Below are 21,433 nucleotides of genomic sequence, written 5' to 3' on the forward strand. Positions count from 1 at the left end.
GAAATAAAGATTGAAAAAAAATATATTTAAAAATCAATGTCCACCCGTGCGAAGCCGGGGCGGGCCGCTAGTAAGTTATAACTGTTCACATTTTTCGCCTCAACTCTGACGCTGGTAACTCCTAAATGGGGAGGCTTACGCCAAAAGAAGAAGAAGGTTTTTTGGAAGAATGTGAAAGAGTGATGTTGTGTTTTTATATTATTTTCCTAAAATTGTGTTATCTGGGTTTTTAATGTGTAATATTGGTAGGATATTAACCATTAAATATTCGTTATCGTGCACAAGTGTAGGAAAGTGATGTAATAACCAGAAACGTGCTCTTTTGTGTTCCCTCCAAAACTCCATCAAAAGTTCCAGTAAAGCGTCCTACCACTTTACTGAATCGACCGACTTGACTTCTTGACTGTATTGACTTTATACTTAGACTTTGACTAGACTTTAGTCCTGACGATAATATAGAAAAAATTGTATAAAGAATATTGTTTTCCCGCCATAATATTATACTCGTAACTCGACACTGGCCATGGTTATAGCTGAAGTGCCATTATATGAAAAAAAAAAAAAAAAAGAAGAAGAAATTAATGACAGAGCTATTGTTTTTATTTTTATTTACCTTTTAACACAGAGTACTTTAAATACTGGAATTTTATTTTCTTACAATTTTAATTACAACTTTATATTTAATTTTAATTTCGATAGATGTGGTCGCGTGTCAAAAACTTATAATTATGTATTAGTGTTTAAATATTTGTGCGTTCTACGACATGGATATCTATCAGTCCATTTGTAAGGGTTGTCTCAGTTCAAACAGATCTTTAACTGTTGCAGATAGTGATTTAAAAACTATTTTATGCGATATTATTGATAATAAAATGGTAAGCGAGTCTTATATTGTTATAATATTTTAATCGGAGAAAAAATACTGTCGCTTTTCATAATGTGTAAAAATGTTTGCAGGAACATTCACAAGATATATTATTGTGCTGGGAATGTAAAGCAATTATCAAGAGGTTTCTAAAATTCCAACAGCAGGTGAAGAAAGCAAAGAGAGAGTTGGACAGGTTTATAGTAAGTAATTACACAATTTCCTTATTTCACTTGATTTTAACTGTTTATTTTTAGTGTAGTGAGTACCATGTATATAATAATATTATGAATTGTATGTCCTTTTCCATACTTAAATTATCTTATAGATGTCTTATATCAGGGGTTCCCAAACTGTGCGGCGCGGCGCCCTGGTGCGCCGTGGAAAGGCAACAGGGGTGCCGTGATTTGATCCTCCATCATTATTAATTATCCATAACCACAAATATTATAAATAAAAAATATGATATGAATTATACAAAGCAGGCAGATGATTTTTTTTTTATGAAATAAGGGGGCAAACCATCCATCCATCCATCTGTCGCCCATGGACACTCGCAGCATCAGAAGAGCTGCAGGTGCGTTGCCGGCCTTTTAAGAGGGAATAGGGGAGGGTAGGGATGGGAAGGGAATTGGGGAGGGTAGGGAAGGGAATAGGATAGGGGATTGGGCCTCCGGTAAACTCATTCACTCGGCGAAACACAGCGCTAGCGCTGTTTCACGCCGGTTTTCTGTGAGAACGTGGTATTTCTCCAGTCGAGCCGGCCCATTCGTGCCGAAGCATGGCTCTCCCACGTATAGAATAATTATTATTTACTTGCTTAACCTGACTTTTTTTTTTTTTTTTTAATGAAATAAGGGGGCAAACGAGCAAACGGGTCACCTGATGGAAAGCAACTTCCGTCGCCCATGGACACTCGCAGCATCAGAAGAGCTGCAAGTGCGTTGCCGGCCTTTTTAAGACGGAATAGGGTAATAGGGGATTGGGCCTCCGGTAAACTCACTCACTCGGCGAAACACAGCGCAAGCGCTGTTTAACGCCGGTTTTCTGTGAGAACGTGGTATTTATCCGGTCGAGCCGGCCCATTCGTGCCGAAGCATGGCTCTCCCACGTATATACTATAATCATTGAAGGTGTTTATTTATGTATATTTTTGTAACAGCTACATAGAGCACGCCACCGCTGCGAGCCATGGCAAAATATTGACTTGTAAGTGCGCCACAGGCTGAAAAAGATTGGGAACCCCTGTCTTATACTGTAATCCATAAAAGATGGAAGCAGTTTTTACAGCAGTAGTGTCGGAAACAAAGATAAAGAAATGTTTTTCATGTATGAATGTTTATTTCTTTTAGCATTTAAATACAAGCATATCTTCCCTATCCCATCTTACTATTAGCAAGCAGGATATAATTGATATGGACAGAGAATGTAAAGAAGAGACGTGTGATATACCAACAGTGTTTGTAAAGGTTGAGGAATTACCTGTTGAAATCTCAAACAATCCCGAATCTCATGTTTTTGAATCTCACAATAGTTATGATGATAATGAATATCATAGCGACTATGAGGAGAGTACAAACCAATGTGTGGGAGAGGCCTTAGATGAAAAGGTATTTTTCATGTCATATTATATTAAAAAGTGTCTTTATGTTGATGATCTGTAAAGTCTTAATATGAATATAATATTATGAATGCAGAAAAAAAATATTTTTTTGATTTGAGTCAAAAATAATTTTGATGCCACGTTTGCTTGAAAATCTGAGTTTTCAAATTCTCTTTCTAATCAATTTTATATTTGCTTTAGGATAATTTGCTAATTCCTACAAAACAAAAAATAGAAGTAAAAAATAAAACGAGGATAAAAACTAAAGTGATATTCAATGAATCAGATGATGAACCATTGAAACCCAAGAATGAAAATAATCAGGAGAAAAAGATTTGTATAAAAAAGAAGGAAGGTAAGTATCCTTCATGTTCGAACTGGAAATATTAAAACAGAAAACTATAACACAACAACTATATACCATGCTAAAGTTATGTAAAATTTTTCAAGCTCAACTCCATAATGTGACATGTCACTGCATTATGGGACATTCATCTTGTAAGTAACTTTTAAATTTCAGGTTTGCAAAAGAAGAAAAAGCGCGAAAAGCCGGCTGGTGTTATAAGAAATGCAAGAGTTGCAAAGAAACTACAAGAGCTCAATGTGAGCAGGGATCAACTTGAAATGGTTCTTCTGACCTGGGAAGAAGTGTGCTTCTTGTTTTATTTTTAGAAAATAGTTTAGATTCCAGACTCAATATAAAAATAGGTGTTTCATATGAATTGAAGAGTGAAAAGAATAGTGAATGCAGATTAATTCATCAAACCCCATACGGTCACCGGTGACCGAGACACAATAGAAATTCTATTGTGTCTCGATTTTCCACAATCAACGGGTTAATACATACACAGGCTGGAAATTCCCCCCTGTTTGTTAGGTTATTCATATTAAAAATGCGAAAGTTTGTTATCTGTCTGTACATCCATTACATCTTTTGTGTTTAAACTACTAAACCCGTTTTGATGAAATGTGGTTAAAAGCAATCACGGCAGAATGGCTTCACAATGCACCCATTGGTCCAACCTTCAAGGTTATTGTGTGAGAAAATTAATATTACATTTTTTTATGAATTTGTCTTGAAGAAAAATATTAAAAATAAAATTTAATACTAGATATTGTTGTCAGGTAGAGCTAGAGCGTCAGACAGCTCGGCAGCGGGCGACGTTCACGCGCCATCAGAGTCGCTGCGCCGACTGCGCGCTCGGCTTCAACCACGCCTCCAAGCTGGACGAGCATATGAGGAAACATGATCCGGTAATAACTAATAACACTACAAGTTAGTAGTTACATACCTTACGAGTTACGACACAGCAGAATGTACAAAGCTGTCAAAGTTGGAGTTGCCAAGCTGACAAGCATAGTATGTGGAAGCACGACCCGGTAACAACTGCATAATACTGTTGCTAATGGCCATCGGTGTTCTGGGTGTTTTTTTTTAATGAAATAAGGGGCAAACAAGCAAACGGGTCACCTGATGGAAAGCAACTTCCATCGCCCATGGACACACGCAACATCAGAAGAGCTGCAGGTGCGTTGCCGGCCTTTTAATAGGGAATAGGATTACAGGTAAGGAAGGGAAGGGTAGGGAATTGGACATTGGGCAAAAAATGTGTGGAAATGACAAAGTGAAGAGTGAAGACATTGCCATACTCGAGATTTTATCTTGAGAATTATGCTAGTAAAAGTATCGCCTCTATGTGCGGAAAAATTGAAATTCAAAATAAACTTTTTGAAATAATGCAGCTCATATTATTGCAGATTGCCTCTCTCCGCCATGTATTTTGTACCCGACAGCGGGGCTAAAATGGTCACATTTAGCAATTCCTCTCAATCAATTCAGCAAATGAATTGTCAAAACTGTTAAGCTGATAAATGTCAAATCAGTACAAAAATACTGAAATGAATTGCAAGCAGAGTTGCATTTTGCGATTTTAGAAAAATGAATCATATTATGATTCATATCATGATTCTTCTAAGCGACCATTTTAGCCCCGCTGATTTCTATTCCTAAATTCTATGTAAGAAGGAACCATCTATTTTACAGATTCCCAATGGCGAGCAGTGTGACTTTTGCCGCGTGTGGTGCAAGGACAGTCGCGCGCTCGTCGCTCACAAACGGAGACATCGCCTGCGGTAAGGCCTCGTTTCCACTGACGCGGAGCGGAGCTTAGCGGTGCCGAACCGACCAATCACCATGCTCGAAATCTTCGCTCCGCTTCGCTGTCATTCCGCTGGAATAGCACGATTGGTCAATTCGGGCACCGCTAAGCTCCGCTCCGCGTCAGTGGAAATGCACCCTAAGACTTGGTTCACACGGCACAATCCTGCACGTTTTTACAGTATACGTCTTAACATTCATACATCGATTGTACTGCAACAAATCGTGCAGTACAATCGACGTGTGAATGGTTCTATATACATTGTATGCGCCACTGCTTATTCGTCAAGACGTAGTATACTGCAAGAAAACTTGCAGGATTGTGCCGTGTGAGCCTTAACCTTAGTCCGTTTATACGTCAAAAGCAGTTGACGGATGTCATGTGTCGGATGGGTTTGACAAAACGTGACCAAAATACCTACCGCCATCTGCCTTGTGCCTATATGAATCAACTTCTCTGAGATAAATCATTGCCCTGTAGGAAAGTGGTGTCACCAATCTGTAAAGCCGAATTCACATGTGAAACTAGTGACTTGAAATTAGTTTCATGACATTAATTTAATCAATTTCAAGTGTCTTATAATGCACGCATCGGTTTGAATAAATGTTGATTTCATGACACTATTATTTTCAACTACTTTCATGAAGCTCACACACTGGGCTATTTATGTAATGTATCATCGTGGAAATTGATTCCTAGTAAGTTGACGGACCTACGTCATGTGGACGGCTTATGTAAATTCAGTGTTAGCTGTGATCGGTCGGATGGGTTTTACCTTAACGCGACCAAATTACTTAGGTCCGCCATCTGCCTAGGAATCAACTTATCTGATAGTATTACCTGTTAACGTCGCTTCACACAGGTGGCGGTGCCGCACGTGCGGGCTCACGTGGTCGCGCGCCGCCACCGCCGCCGACCACGCCGCGCGCGACCACGACGCGCCGCCGCCGACGCACGCCTGCGCGCTCTGCCCGCACCGGGCTACGTATGTCGCTTGATAAACTTGTACATGATGGACCTACGTAACTTTTAAAGGGCTTTGACGACTGACTGACTCGAGTCAGTCAACATAACCCGACTCAAGTTCAACTCGTAACTCATATTGGTTTAATTTAACACGACCGTAATAGGCCTATCTGCCTATGCATCAATATCTCTGATGATACTAAATTACTACTATTAAACTGCAGAAAATATATAGATTATAGACGACACATTTTACTAAAGTGTTTTTTGAGACATAATAGTTTTATAAACTAATTTAGCTAAATATTGTGCAATCCAGAACGCTGGGCAAGCTGCGCAGTCACCTCCGTAGCCACGACGAGCAACAGAAGTGCGAGGTGTGCGGCAAGACCTTCCGCGACAGGACCGCGCTGAAGACGCATCTCCTGTGAGTGGACCTTTACATCTAGAATTTAGATCCGAAAACAGACCTGAAAAAATGGGACTTGTTCTTTGTTTTTCTGAGAGAGACATATTTTGCTAGCTGTTGTGTAGTTAAAATAGCATTTTGTATCGTAGTGCTTTATTTGTAAAGAATAATTATTATGAAGTGAAGTAACAAGTATATCACCATGGCAACCTCCATCCAACTCCCGCTCATAGATAATGTAATGTAGAATATATATCATCTCTCCCCCGCTATTCCTGAATGTCAGGCAAAGGGAAAAGCCGCTCTAATGGCTGTTCCTGAACCCGTGCGGACCTCGTAGTATAGTAGGCCCAGGCAGCGTAAAATAGTCGGTAGCCGCCTCCTCCTCCCTTACTCGATGCATGTAGTAATAGTAACTGTAGCGACTGTCTTCTTGTAGGTATCTCATATTATTAAAATCCAGAAATGTGTATGTATTGTAAAAAAAAAATCTCTTATTTCTATTGCCTTCTTCTTTGTTTTTCCATTTGTGCTTATGTATATTTAAATTATGTTCTTTTTCTCTCGAGTATCTCGGTTCCATTCCAGTAAGGCATTTAAAAGTGATCAGAAAAGCGTATTTATTATTTTCTCTTTTCAACCCTTCTTTGAAAGTAATTTCTTCTTTCTTTTCGTTCCATTCTATATCATTTTTGTCCCAAGAGTCCAACGTCGTGTTTTTTACTTCTAGAAATGTATTGTATATGTTGTTTTCATTTTGTGTAATAAGTCCTTTGCCTGGAGGAATTTCATTCTGTACGTTCGGCTGTAGCAGGTCCTGTACTATGTTCGGCTTCGTAAGTATAGATTCAAGGTAAGGTGCAGGCGAATCTTCAAAATTATTATTCGTAGTTTGTAAGCTCCCTTCGTTAACAGACTCTTCCGTTATAATATCGCAGCGTGTAGATTCGTTCTCTGTTTTAACGTGTGATTGAGCTCGGTTTTGCATATCCAGTAGTTTTACTTTGATGGAAATAAATTCCTCTTCAATGTTGTAACTCGTTTCAATCTCATTGTCCAGTTCTTCATCTGGTACTTCAGATACTATATTTTCTTGTAGTTGTCGAATTATTTGGAAATCTTCGTGTAAGTTCTGTAGTCTGACATGAGTCTCCGCGTAATCAAGATTCTCATGTTTCTTTAAGTATGATTCCCACCTCGTAAATTGTGCTCGTATGGAGGCGCGAATCCTCTTCCAATTCTGCAAGTTCGTAGTCATCCTCGTCGCCAACTCTGTTGTGTAGTTAAAATAGCATTTTGTATCGTAGGTAGTGCTTTATTTGTAAAGAATAATTATTATGAAGTGAAGTAACAAGTATATCACCATGGCAACCTCCATCCAACTCCCGCTCATAGATAATGTAATGTAGAATATATATCACTAGCAAACAAAAATTGATCCTGGTTTTATTAAAAAGCAGGCCTATTACACCGGAGTAATTTTATAGTGCCCAAGTGTGTGCGCAATACACAAAAGCACTCTTTATTCCTTTACTCTCATAACCCAGTGAAGACCGACACGAACTGGCTAGAGGTCAGGCGCAGGACCAATTTTTTACATGCCCATCTGACGCATGGATCATCATCTTACTTGTCAGACAATTAGGTGATCAGCCTGCATTTTCCTAACCAAACTTACAAATTTTTACAGGAAAGGTACAATTCAGTGCATCGCAACAGTCGTAGGCCAAGCGCGGCCGCGAACTGTAATATAACTTTGAAAGACGCTCGCGGCTTACGCCAGTCGCGCGTGTCTGTCGCGGGCCTCGAAAACGGTGCCATACTTTTTCATACAATAACTATTGTCGCGAGCGGCCGACGACAGTCGTAGGCCGCACGCGGCTTACAACTGTCGCGATGCACGGAATTGTACCTTAGCGTAAAAAAACGCCTCCGCCTCCTTTATACAGCCAGCATACTAATTTGCTCAGTAAATGTTTTATGTTAAATAAAATTGTCTGAAAAAAATGTTATTTCAGAATCCACAAAGGCGAGAAGAGGTTCGCTTGTCCGCGGTGCGACAAGCGGTTTCTTTTCAAGAGCGCCATGGACATACACCTCGAGACACACAACGCCTCCGCTCAGCTCTACTGCCATCAGGTGAATTATTAAGTTCATTCGTGTATGGCGGGAACAAGTTACAGAAACAATGACTTTTTATAGGTTGAAATTTAGTTTTTTAAAGTGTCTTACGAGAAGACTGTGCTTTTTCCAGGTAAAAAGTAGCCTACTTTTTAATCCAGAACTGATGTTACTACCATACCTTTGATCAAAATCAGGGTAGTAGGCAATATTTGCAACACACACACACACAAACAATAGTGTTTATAATAAGTATTAAATATTAATGTAACATCGAGCGATAAGATACCACTCATTGATAAACAATGAATCATTCCCAAGTCTCAATATATCCATACCAGATTACATTCAAATCGGTTCAGCAGCCGTGAAAGGTTACTTACAACTAGTTAATGGAATCAGGCATTACTTTGCGGAAATCCATAGTTTAAATTTAGTTTGTTATTATTTTTAGCAATATTCCGCGAAAACAACTTCCACCTTTAAGTAAATGAGTGACTTTTTTACTTATAGGTGGAAGTTGTTTTTGCGGAATATTGCTAAAAATAATAACAAACTATTTTTTTTTTTACTTACAAGAGACATCATCTATAGATGTATATAATTTATGTTACAGTGTGACATGAACTTCAAGAACCGCATGTCGTACAACCAGCATATGCGTTACAACCTCAAACACATCGACCCCGCCAAGCTGAAGTGAGTCCTACCACATATTATAATATGTGATGTGATGTATTTTGCATTGAGATCTATTTTGTAATGTGATCTATTTTGCATTGAGATTTGAGTAATCAAGACAGAATGTGGGTAGTCGGTCCCACAAATGTAACTTCTAGTATTGCTAGCATTAAGTTACAGAATCTATACATTTTTAAAATATTTCAAATTCTATGTTCAGCTGCATATATTTTTGTATGTTCATCTATTACTCCGCTAATTGTTGACCTATTTTGAAAATTATTTTTTTGTTGTGTAAATTATAATTCTAATTTGGTACTAATAAAATAGAATATAATAACATTTATTGCATGAAATGTAGTGTAAAATTATTGGAAGGTACACATGTGTCCAACATTGTATCAAAGTGATATTTTCTAAAGTCATATTTGTTTCACATGCTTTTATAAGCTTAGGCTGTATGTATGTAACGGAATCTTTGAGCACGATTTTTACATAGCTCCAGTAGTTATTAATTAATTGTAAACTTTGCATAATATGTATTACTAGCTGTTCCGCGCGGCTTCGCCCGCGTAATTTAGGAATTTCACGCAACCGTACATTTTCCGCAAAAAATTGCCTATGTCCCTTCACGTGGACCATTCTTCATGTTTGCCAAGTAACATAAAAATTGATCCAGTAGTTCTTAAGATAATAAGCAATTGTATATAATTTATAGGTATATATATATATAGGAGCGAAGAAATAGAGGAAAATGTCTTAGCCTGACAAAATATAGCCTACAGCCTTTCTCGATAAATGGCCTATCTAAAAATGAAAGAATTTTTCAAATCGGACCAGTAGTTCCTAAAATTAGCGCTTTCAAATAAGCCCTTTCATATAATTTCGCCCGTTTTTTCCACATTTTCCTCTATTTCTTCGCTTCTATTAGTCGTAGCGTGATAAAATATAACCTATAGCCTTCCTCGATAAATAGGCTATCTATCACTGAAAGAATTTTTCAAATCGGACCAGTAGTTCCTGAGATTAGCGCGTTCAAATAAGCCCTTTCAAATAATGTTCCCCCGTTTTTTCCACATTTTCCTCTATTTCTTCGCTCTTATTAGTGATAAAATATTGTTGCGGTACACGGTATACGGGCATGTGGTGCCATCTAGCGGCAAACCAGTGAAACTGATCAGGGGACACACTATACATACTACACAGGGGACCCCTATTATACTACAAATCCCCTACTCGAAACTAGATGGCGCTAGGTGGTACATGCTCGAGCCTCCTAGAAAGTTCCCATACTTGTTTACTTGTTTACGTGAATCGGGAACTTTCTGGAATTCGTCTCGCCATATAAAAAGCCGCAGGTAGTTCGATCTGAGCGATCTTCGAGGCGACAACAAGTGATCAATAGTGAGTGTACCAGTGAAACCTGCGACTTGGCTACGACCTAGGACAGTGATAGTGCTTAGTGATTGGACCTAGTGATTAGTGTTTGGACTTAGTGCTAAGTGTTGTGACCTAGTGTTTAGTGCAGTGTTAATAAAGTCTTCAAGAGAGTCATCAGGTCTTTCTCTCCAAATCCTCGAACCCTAGCACGTAACAATATAGCCTATAGCCTTCCTCGATAAATGGGCTAACACTGAAAGAATTTTTCAAATCGGACCAGTGGTTCCTGTGATTAGCGCGTTCAAACAAACTAACAAACTCTTCCGCTTTATAATATTAGTATAGATGAGTCAATGACAATGCAATAATTTGTTAATTTTTTTAAAAATTCATTTAATTTGTTTTATTTTTGTAAGACACGCGTGCGACTCGTGCGGCAAGCGGTTCGCGAAGTCGTCGCGCCTGGCGGAGCACAACATGGCCGTGCACCTCAAACTCACGCCCGTCACCTGCACCATGCCCGGATGTCAGTTTGTGAGTATCGCAAAGAATAAAATATTATACAGGTACAGAACAAAAAATGATTGATCAGATACGTAAAAAAAAATAAACTATAACATTGTTTTGTCTCTATCTTTTTAAGCTACTTGTCTAATGTATTAGTCAAAGACAAAACATTGTTTAGCAGTGGATATTAAACCTGATTACATCAATGTCACAAAGAAATTTTGGCAATCTATGTTGTCTCGTAGGCCGGTATTTAAAATAGTCAGTACTCGAGATGCATCTCGGTCTCAAGACACGGTTCAGGCTCGTATCTTGAGTACTGACTATTTATACCGGCCTTAATATCGAACCCCCTAACATAGGCGTTACAATTTGCGTATGGCTCTTAACTTCTGTTTTGCTATTATCAACCCTTAGGGCCTGTTTCACCACTTCCTGATAAAGTGCCGAATAGGCTATGCACTACTTAACTCGACATATGAAGTATGGAGAATCTGTCAAAAAAGTTGTGAATAGCCTATTCGGCACTTTATCAGAAAGTGGTGAAACAGGCCCTAACTGTTTTATTTAGTCGTGTTCGTCTCGGCCAGTGCTGCGGACCCACATCAGGATGCAGCACCGCGACGGCCGCGAGAAGAGGAACCACGTGTGTCATCTGTGCGGGAAGGCGTACATTGTGAGTATATCAATCTCATCCCCCTAACAAATAAAATTATTTACATAGCGAGTTATTCACTCTATATACAAGGTCTAAGGAAATATACTTCTAGAATGTCTACGTGTTGCTTACTATATTTTGTCTACTTGACTTTGTCTAGCCAACTTGAATGTGACATACAAACGTAGTGGATATTGAATACTTACTTATTTACTTTGAAATATAATATTATGTATTTATTAGTAAAGCCGCCATTCCACCGCGGCGCACGCTGTGCACGGCCACGCGGCGCACGGATTTATTAGTTTGACTACGTGGTTCAACGTTTCCAATGCAGCACACGGCACACGGCCACGACTATGTACAACTGTAGCGCAGTACAGTTTTATTACTATGTACACGCTTCCGTGTATCCCGTGCACAGCATGCGCAGCGTGGCCAACGTTGAGCTACGTGTGTACCATATCCGAGCAAGCTACGTGAGTCAATTCGTGCGTAGCGTGTCCGTGGGTTACAGTGGACACAGTCACATTATATTTTCTTACAAAGCGAAGCTTGACGCACGTGCATAGTCTCTCCGTGCGCGGCGGTGGATTGGCGGCTTTAGGGTCAGAGGCCAGAGCAGTGTTCCGCAAACTTTTTGTGTTCAAGGTACCTACATCTAGAAAAATTAAAATTCTTGGAGGAACACCACAAATTAATCGGCGTGTACAGGGGCTTTGAGGTCCCAACTCCCATCCCTTCGTCGATTTAATAAATCGACGAAGGAATTAATTCTTATAAACTAAGCATATACACGACGACATTTTTGAGGCACACCAACTATTTGGCTACGGTACACCAACACACCTTTTGCGGAACACTGGGCTTATGGGCTAGAGTATTTAAGGCTTAAACTTTAAAGTAATCACAATTTTGTTTGTCAGAGCAAGAGCTGTCTGGAGGGTCACCTGCGCGCGCACTCAGGCGAGCGGCCGCTGCGGTGTCCGCGCTGCCCCGCCGCCTTCGCCTATGACGCCGCCCTATACAACCACATCAAACACGTCCACCTCAAGCACAAGGTTGTATCGTAAAATTGTTAATACCGCGTTGTTTCGTGTTGAATATAACTTACAGTTTCAATCGATTTTTCGATTAAATACTTACAAAGTAGCTTACAAAATATTGTGAAATTATAAGAATTCATAAATATCACACGCTTGCCCTACGATTTCTTTTTTTAAGCTAAAATAACTCTTCCGCTTTATACTCACTATTATTTGGAAACGTTTAACTGCACATCATAATGTGTTTTGGTTTTATTTTTAGAAAATTCGGATTCGGGATGCTCAAAGTGGCGACTGGTCGCTTACGATACCAACACCTGCTGATCAAACATGACAATAAAACTTTTGTACAATAATGACTTGGTTTTTATTTATATTAGCCAAAATACTAGGTAACATTCTATTCCACGAGCCATAAACACATAAAGTGCGATATTCGACAACGCTTTTAAATATTATGAACGTGGGCGGGGGAGCGCTGCTGGTAGAAGAGCTGTCAAAAATGGCGTTTTTGTATGATGGCAGCGTTAGTTCCTTTTTTCGCCACGTTCATTTAAAGCCTTGTCGCTTGTCGAGCTGTAGTCTGTTTACTCACGTAAATTATTTTTGTATTTTAATTTTCAGTTCAAAGCCGATCGTGGCAAATAATAACTTAATGTATTTTTTTAAAAGAAGAAGAATTTTGACAGATCTTTGATTTATATTCGAATTTCGAAGAAGGAGAAGAAGAATAGGTTTTTACAATTTACGATGAACATGGAAAAAATCATAACAAAATGAAATTATTGGGTCTATTCAGAATATTAACAATAAATACAACAACAGTATGTAGGCAATACTCTAGTGATACAGTTCCAAGAGCTTTGAGAAGTTTGAAAGCAAAATCTACCAAGAATACAGTACAATATTATGTTGATTCCTGTCGAGTAAGAACTATAGGAGGAAATGGGGGAGACGGTTGTATTTCCTTTCTTCACGCCTGGTGCAAAGACCAGGCGGGACCTAACGGGGGTGATGGCGGCCACGGTGGACACGTTATATTTCAGGTAGAGGAAAAATATTTACTAGAAAGTTTTTAGGTTAAGTTATGAAACGAAGTTACAAATTTCTTAAATGGATCAGTCTAATGTATTATAATATCAATTAAATATACGATTCACTTATTATTTTAATAGTTCGCTTACGCCTTACTAAAATTACAAATTGCCTCACCCTGTTACAGGCAACACACTCAAAGAAAAGTCTTAATCACTGCAACTCGGTGATACAAGCAAAGCATGGTGAAAAAGGTTTTTCCAAGGACTGTGATGGTAAAAATGCCCAACATATTATTGTTCCAGTACCATTGGGTAAGTTATTTTTTTAACAAATCTCTAGCAGCTCATAAGCATTGCTTTTTGATTCAAACTAAAGTTTCACAACCTTTTGAAACGCCTGTGTGACTCCTGTCAGTAATACATGTTTTGATATATCTGTAGGTACAATAATTAGGAATGAGTTGGGACAAGTAGTCGGAGACCTACAGGAGGAGGGCATGATGTTTTTAGCGGCACGGGGTGGGGCAGGTGGTAGAGGTAACAAGTTCTTCCTAACTGACACAGAACAAGTAAGTAAAATAATATTATTTATAATGTCTTGGACAGTAGATTAGTATACAACTTTACTTGAATTCTACAGTATACAGTTATACTACAGTATAACTGTATACTATAGAAATTTCTAACATTATAAATAATGTTCTACAGAATTTAAGTAAAGTTGTAGGAATGGGAGTAGACAAGAAAAAAAAAGAAATTATATATTTTTGCATATTTATGGAAATTATTATTCATTTAAAAATAAATATCAATTTTATCTATATGTTACACTCATAGACCGATAACGCTCAGTGAGCGAAAAAATGGCTCACAACGCGTTGTGGTAATAGTGAAACGGAAACGACGCGAAATTCGCTATTGGGCGCTATAAAATTACTCTTGCGTAACACGGCCTGGTTTCAGAACGCGTCGTGGCCGTTTTCATTAGGGCCACAACACGAATTCGCGTCGTGACTGTTTTTAAATGCTCAGAACGCGTCATGGTTTTACTCGATTACCACATCCTTCTTTCAGTCCTTCGCTCCCTTAACCTCTCCTCTTCCGTGATAAACTGGCTAGATTCATATCTCCGGGGACGATCACAGCGAGTCCGCTTTGGTGAGGCTGTCTCTGACTGGTCCGATCTTGATGCAGGAGTGCCTCAAGGTGGCGTTCTCTCTCCTCTCCTTTTTTCAATATTTATAAATAATATCACTCTAATAATAACATCTTACTTCCATCTCTACGCGGACGACTTGCAGATTTATCGTCATTCTCACATTCTGGATATTGACTCTACGGTTGGCGACATTAACTCAGATCTCGAACGCATAGCAGATTGGGCTAAGTCATTCGGCTTGTTAGTCAATCCTGGCAAATCACAAGCAATAATTATTGGCAGCAGGTATATGACACAACGGCTTAGTAACGTGCCTAGTGTCATTTACAATGGTACCGTAACTAATTACACAGATTCGGCCAAAAACCTAGGTATAATTCTAGACTGTAACCTATCGTGGATTCATCAGGTCACTGAAGTGAGCAGGAAAGTGCACTACTCACTGCACACGTTGAGATGCCTCCAAAACTTTTTACCCATACAGACCAAAATTTTCCTTGTCCAAGCACTCATATTTCCCATCCTCGACTACGCCGATTCCTGCTACCTAGACGTCACTGAAGAGCAGTTAACGAGGTTGGAGCGCTTACAGAACCTCTGTATCCGTTTCATATTTGGTCTGAGAAAGTATGATCACATCTCGGCCTACCGCTCCAAACTCAAGTGGCTTCCTATTCGTCGCCGTCGCAACTCCCATATCCTTTCCATGCTTTACAACATCCTTTATAATCCTCTCTCTCCTCCATACCTCCTTGACCGCTTCAACTTCTCTCGCCCTCCCGATATCCCATGCAGGTCCAACGTCCGGTCAAACCTCTCCCTCCCCTCCCATCGTTCCAATTTCTACTCCTATTCCTTTACTGTTCATGCGGTCAGATTGTGGAACTCGCTTCCTCACACCATCCGTGACAGTCCCACCATTGCTGTCTTTAAACGTCGATTGAAAGAGCACTACCTTGAATCTCTATCCATTTAAGTACCATTATTATATGTACATATAGTATTTATTTATTATAGTTATATTATTATATCTTATAAATATAGCATTTTGTATTATATTGATATTTATTATTTATTTGTTTTGTAAATTTAATGTAATCATATTCGTGCACATCCTATCTGCTGTTTTAATCCTATCTCTCTCCGTAGGGCTGCTGGAAGAGATTTCTTTTAGAAATAAGCAGATCCTTTGTGTCGTCTTTCTGTGTAAACTGTTATATTGTTATATTTCCTGTGCACAATAAATTATAAATAAATAAATAAAATAAAAAACGCGTTGTGGTCGAATAGCATGTCAGCCACGACACGAATTTCGCTTTGTGGTATTTCTGTGATTACCAGAACGCGTCGTGGCCGTCTTCACTAGGGCGACGACGCGAATTTCGCGTCGTGGCCGTTTCACTATTACCACAACGCGTTGTGAGCTATTTTTGCGCTCACTGAGCGTTTTCCGTTTTTGAGCGTAACATATACACTAGAGAGTGTATAGATACATGTTGGTTGTTATTTCAGTTATATTAGTATCCCTTTGTTTATATTAAGTGATTCTTTTTACTTAAGAAATAATATCTCTATGTTATTTTCAGTCACCACTGATAGCAGAATATGGAGCGGAGGGGGAGACCAATCATTATTATTTAGAGGTTCGGTCCATGGCTCACATGGGTCTTATTGGTTTTCCCAATGCAGGCAAGAGCACTCTTTTGAGGGCAATCACTAGGGCCAGGCCCACCGTAGCTCCATACCCTTTTACTACTTTAAGGCCTCATATTGGTGAGTGATAGATGTCAAGTTTAAGGGCCGGCCCACACCGGAATGGCAGTGGCCGGCAGCGGTCAGCAGCGCCGCAGCGAGGCCGGCAGAGTCGGCTCGCGGCCGCGCGCCACCTCCAAAGCCTACACTGGTATTGCTGTACCATAGTAATTAGCTTCTCCTCAGTATCCATTTTTTGTTTGCAATACGATATTTTCGTTTTTGAATATAATTTCTGACGACACCACGGCCTATCCTGTCGCTAGAACACAGAAAACTAGCGCGTGCGCGGGGGAGCCAACGCAAGGAGCGCGCGGCACCTCGCGGCTACGCGCGCGGATGCAGGCAGCCGCGAGCACTTTCCACCGACAGAAGCGGGGCGCGGCGCCGCGCAACCTTTTTGAAGTTTTCAAGCGATACTAGTAGTTATAAGTATGTAAATAAAGTTTAAAATTATTTCACTCTGAAAGTGCTCGCCGCGCCGCGCTCCGCTGCCGGCCGCTGCCATTCCGGTGGTAATGACTTTTTTTAGTGTTGTAACATTAAAGTAACAGTAAGTCTTATAACAATATTTTGTACAATACATAGATTTTTTTTACAGTAATTGTATAATTTTACAGGAATGATTCCTTATGATGACTATGAGCAAGTTGCAATTGCTGACTTGCCAGGACTCATCCCAGGCTCACACAAGAACTATGGATTAGGTAATTATCATAAAAGTCCTATTCTTATTTCTATGAACATCTTTCTAATAGAATTTTACAAGGTTCTAATATAGATTTCTGGAATCTATCTTGATTTTAAAATTATATTTTTGTTTTATGTAAATCGTAAACATTGAATCAATAATTGATAATTAATAAATATATTGACGACCTCTGTGGCTCAGTGGTGAGCGCGTTGGTAGCTCAAGCCGGGGGTCGCGGGTTCGAATCCCGCCGACGGAACAAAAAGTTTTCAATGTTCCCGGGTCTGGATGTGTACCTATTAAATATGTGTATGATATAATAAAAATCTTAAATATATGTATGGTATAAAAGTATTAAATATATTTCCGTTGTCTGGTACCTGTAACACAAGTCCTTTAGGTACTTAGCACGGGGCCAGACTGACGTGGTGTGAAGCGTCCATAGATATTATTATTATATCACTGTATTTTCCAAATGCAAGAATTTCCTCCACAGGTATTCAATTTCTCCAACATGCTGAAAGATGTAGAGGTCTGATATTTCTTCTTGACGGTTCGGATAATCCAAAAGAACAATACGAGATCTTGAGCCATGAGGTAAAGCAGTACAGTGAGCAACTATCTACAAGGCCAAGGTGTATTGTTGTCAACAAAATTGATGTGCCCGAAGGCAAGAAAAGTTACCAGGAGCTCAGTAGCGAGATGCAGGTTATAGGTATATCGGCTAAGACTGGCAATAATTTGAGTGAACTCCTTAGTGTTGTTAGAAAAATATATGATAGTGATGATAATAAATAAATTATATATTTATTTGATCTGTTCATTTTATTTACCTATACTAGTCAGTTTCAATTTATTTTATTCTAAATGAATAAGCGAAGTTAAAATTTCTTACATTATTGATACAATAGAGTACCTACTGCACATATTTTTTCTGAAATCTCATATCTTTCAACTGTTTATTTTAAAACTAAAAAACTTAAGTACTTAATGAAAAGAGTAAATTTAAAAAATATATATTTTATTTTTAATTATTCACATTTAATTCAGTATAAAAACACAAATTTTAAAATTAATACTGATAAAACTTATTAAGTACTTTATACTTATGTAATTTAAAATCAGTCTATTTATTAAAATTAATACAGTTTGGAAAAAAATCTGAACAAAATAAGTACACAGTTTATTTGCATACAGGGTGCTATAATTAAACCTTCCTGCCAAATTTTGATATATTGATCCTTAAAGACACGTATTTTTTCTTTTACAATCAGTCTATAGATCTTGCAATCTACGAGGGCGCGGCGCCCTTAGTTGTGTGAGTGACCATATCTATACACGCGTACATGGCTCGCTCGCTACTGACTGCTCCGTCAGGTACGCACACTAACGAAAATGCCTATTTACAATTACAACTACAAATAAAAGCTACGCGCGCTCGTAGATTGCAAGAACTGTACTAAAATGTTGAGAAATAGGTTCCGAAAGTTATCCTAAAAAACACTATCTAGAATTAAAGGGTCCCGCCCGCGCGTGATGTGCCCCCCCGCGTCATCCCGGCTCATACCCACCGCCGCGAGTGACCGTTCTGCAACGATTTTAAATGGGATAAAAAAAAATCCCAATTTTATTTTTGTTAAATGGACTTCTAATGATACCTAAGCCCTGGATAAAATTTGGCAGGAAGGTTCAATTGCACCCTGTATAATTGCTTAAGTTGGCGTCTTATATATCAAATGCAAGAGTAGAACTCCCGTGTGCGGATTTTACTTCGGTTTTGAGAAAAAATATATATTTTTTTTAATTTGTCATTTTTAACTCCCTAAAAACGAATTTATTTTATTTAAATTAATTACGAGGTGGGAGACGTTAGACGTTTAGACGTGGGAGAGCCATGCTTTGGCATGAATGGGCCGGCTCAACCGGAGAAATACCACGTCCTCACAGAAAACCGGCGTGAAACAGCGCTTGCGCTGTGTTTCGCCGAGTGAGTGAGTTTACCGGAGGCCCAATCCCCTACCCTATTCCCTTCCCTACCCTCCCTTATTCTGTTCCCTTTCCATCCCTACCTTCCCCTATTACCCTATTCCCTCTTAAAAGGCCGGCAACGCACCTGCAGCCCTTCTGATGCTGCGAGTGTCCATGGACGGAAGTTGCTTTCCATCAGGTGACCCGTTTGCTCGTTTGCCCCCTTATTTCATAAAAAAAAAAAAAAACGAGGGTTTGTAAACTTGCTATCTAGCCGATTAGATTTTGTACTTTATTTCTTCCAACAACTCTTGTAGTTCTTGAGATTTTTTAATACATTTTAGACTTATTTTTTTTCTTCTTTCCTATATGATTTCCGCAATTGTTTTCCGTACTGAAAAATACTTTGGTATAGTCTTTACACTACAATATTTTTATTTCTTGCGAATCGAGTCTAGTACCGGGTTTTATTCGCGCCCTTAAAAAATTTCAGAGCAAAGTTTCATCGAATCTTAATTTTTTTTTAATGACCAGGCAAATAATGGTCAGAAACATTTTATAAAATGCTGTCCTCCCGTGCCAAATTTATAGTGTCGTTAATATTATTGTCCTCTTTACTCTGTTAGCTTGAGTGTCTTCGGTGTCTTGATTAAAGTTTTCCTGTTGGTAAGATTGAAACAAAAGGCCGACTTAATCTTAAGGCTAATGCCTTTATAAATTAAGAATTAAAAAAAGATAGCTAAGCAAAGATAGTACTGCTTGAGATAAAGGTATTTTTTTATTAACCTTGTCGTTTTTTTTTATGAAATAAGGGGGCAAACGAGCAAACGGGTCACCTGATGGAAAGCAACTTCCGTCGCCCATGGACACTCGCAGCATCAGAAGAGCTGCAGGTGCGTTGCCGGCCTTTTAAGAGGGAATAGGGTAATAGGTGGTGGGGTAGGGATGGGAAGGGAAGGGAATAGGGGAGGGTAGGGAAGGGAATAGGTTAGGGGATTGGGCCTCCGGTAAACTCAGTCACTCGGCGAAACACAGTGCAAGCGCTGTTTCACGCCGGTTTTCTGTGAGAACGTGGTATTTCTCCGGTCGAGCCGGCCCATTCGTGCAGAAGCATTGCTCTCCCACGTATAAAATTGTTAGTATATTTCAACCTCACACTGGAAATAACTGGGTCCGAAGATTCTAAAGCCCGATGGAATAGATCCATATTTTTATGCGATCCATTTTTCTGGAATGATGTTCTCGATCGCTGCGCCAGAATACATTTCTACTCTCAGCAGCTTGCTCTGAGAGTACACCAACAGGCAAGGTAACATATTTTTGGATTTTAGATTTGCCATGTATAAGGACTTTATGTATCTTTACGGTCATGGGGTGCCAATGATGTATCGTCATACTGATGGGAGCTCTGTTTGTAAACCATCAAATCCCCATGAAGCTTCAAAAGAGCATTCTAGCTGAGACCATTCTCTTCACAAAATATATTAGTTCCCTCATCAATGGTCTGAACGATTGAGGTGTGGTCAACGAGACTTTGCAGAGGCACTGATGCTTCAATCTCGGTTCGCACAAATATCTTTTCCATGGGACGGGTAGCATTGCTTTTTATATTCTAGGACTTTGTGATAGGGCGGAAAAGCGGGGAATCCTCTACTTAAAAGGTCTGTTCTTAATAAATTATAAGTTTGGACGCTTAATTTTGTATCAATCATTAAAGCTAAGGCCTCTTCTGGTGTGTAAGGTACTGGTTTCGGCTCAGCAAGGTTTTGTGCCAACTCTTTAGTCTTTTCTGGATTTTCAGTGCAAGTATTTATTATTAACTCTAGATTCCGGGCAACTTCACGAGTTCGACTTTCTGCCTGCTCGCTAGAGGCCGCAATAGTTTCAGAGAAAACTTTAACCAATTTTTTTGGAGGCTCATGTTCCAAACTTGTCTGTAATTTTCTTCTTGCTCGTAGCTGTTGCCGCTTACAAAGTGATTCGTATTTGGCTGTTCTAGGACTCAAAATGCCAAATTTGGCTTTTTCTGGCAAATCATCTAGAAATGACTTTCTTAGAAATTCTTTATTTTTTTTTTCAAACACTTTCGTGTGCCGATGGCTAATTTTATATTTATTTTCACACACAGTAACGAGAGATGCTATTGCGTTTTTTGTTTGAAGCAACGTTTGTGCATCTAACTGTGACATCGGCTTTAATTTATCACCAAACAAAGACGTCACAACGTCCAATTTTTCAACAACGCTTAAATCCGATGGTCTTCCGCACTTTGATTTTTGTTTGCTTCTGTCAACTAAAGCATTATACACAGTTAAACGTGTTACATTTTCTCCTTGCCTATTTGCGGACACTCCCGGAGAGGGAGGAGTGCCGGCTGTGGCGCGATCCGCAGCTTCACCATCTCCTAACATACTTGCGGACACTCCCGGAG

General features: G+C 39.3%; 2 protein-coding genes across 4 annotated transcripts; both read left to right on the forward strand.

Moving 5' to 3' along the window:
• The first annotated feature begins 644 nt into the window (after window positions 1-644).
• On the forward strand, window positions 645-12,754 carry LOC121736610 (zinc finger protein 425-like). 3 transcript variants are annotated; one of them, XM_042127918.1, is made up of 15 exons: window positions 645-875; window positions 958-1,068; window positions 2,218-2,475; window positions 2,670-2,823; window positions 2,989-3,116; window positions 3,594-3,722; window positions 4,513-4,601; window positions 5,490-5,612; window positions 5,913-6,020; window positions 8,021-8,141; window positions 8,740-8,822; window positions 10,601-10,718; window positions 11,263-11,367; window positions 12,276-12,410; window positions 12,658-12,754. In XM_042127918.1, the coding sequence occupies exons 1-15, from the start codon at window positions 765-767 to the stop codon at window positions 12,727-12,729; spliced, it is 1,845 nt and encodes a 614-aa protein (XP_041983852.1). In that variant the 5' UTR covers window positions 645-764; the 3' UTR covers window positions 12,730-12,754. The 3 variants fall into 3 exon arrangements, with proteins under 3 accessions (XP_041983852.1, XP_041983851.1, XP_041983853.1); XM_042127917.1 differs by having other exon boundaries at window positions 11,282-11,367; XM_042127919.1 differs by lacking the exon at window positions 5,490-5,612 and having other exon boundaries at window positions 11,282-11,367.
• Window positions 12,755-13,115: 361 nt separating this feature from the next.
• LOC121736677 (mitochondrial ribosome-associated GTPase 2) lies at window positions 13,116-17,849 on the forward strand. The gene is made up of 6 exons (XM_042128030.1): window positions 13,116-13,441; window positions 13,618-13,744; window positions 13,874-14,001; window positions 16,178-16,364; window positions 16,964-17,050; window positions 17,531-17,849. Exons 1-6 carry the CDS (start codon window positions 13,172-13,174, stop codon window positions 17,830-17,832), a joined length of 1,101 nt encoding a protein of 366 aa, XP_041983964.1. The 5' UTR covers window positions 13,116-13,171; the 3' UTR covers window positions 17,833-17,849.
• The last annotated feature ends 3,584 nt before the right edge of the window (window positions 17,850-21,433 follow it).

This window comes from Aricia agestis, chromosome 19 (assembly GCF_905147365.1).
Source record: "Aricia agestis chromosome 19, ilAriAges1.1, whole genome shotgun sequence".
NCBI lineage: Eukaryota > Metazoa > Arthropoda > Insecta > Lepidoptera > Lycaenidae > Aricia > Aricia agestis.

Coding starts and splice junctions, on each gene's coding strand:
- LOC121736677 (XM_042128030.1), top strand. CDS start 13,172: ATGAAATTATTGGGTCTATTCAGAATATTAACAATAAATACAACAACA. Junction 13,442..13,617: donor GTGGACACGTTATATTTCAG/GTAGAGGAAAAA, acceptor ACCCTGTTACAG/GCAACACACTCAAAGAAAAG. Junction 13,745..13,873: donor TATTGTTCCAGTACCATTGG/GTAAGTTATTTT, acceptor ATATATCTGTAG/GTACAATAATTAGGAATGAG.
- LOC121736610 (XM_042127917.1), top strand. CDS start 765: ATGGATATCTATCAGTCCATTTGTAAGGGTTGTCTCAGTTCAAACAGA. Junction 5,613..5,912: donor CTCTGCCCGCACCGGGCTAC/GTATGTCGCTTG, acceptor TGTGCAATCCAG/AACGCTGGGCAAGCTGCGCA. Junction 10,719..11,281: donor CCATGCCCGGATGTCAGTTT/GTGAGTATCGCA, acceptor CGTCTCGGCCAG/TGCTGCGGACCCACATCAGG.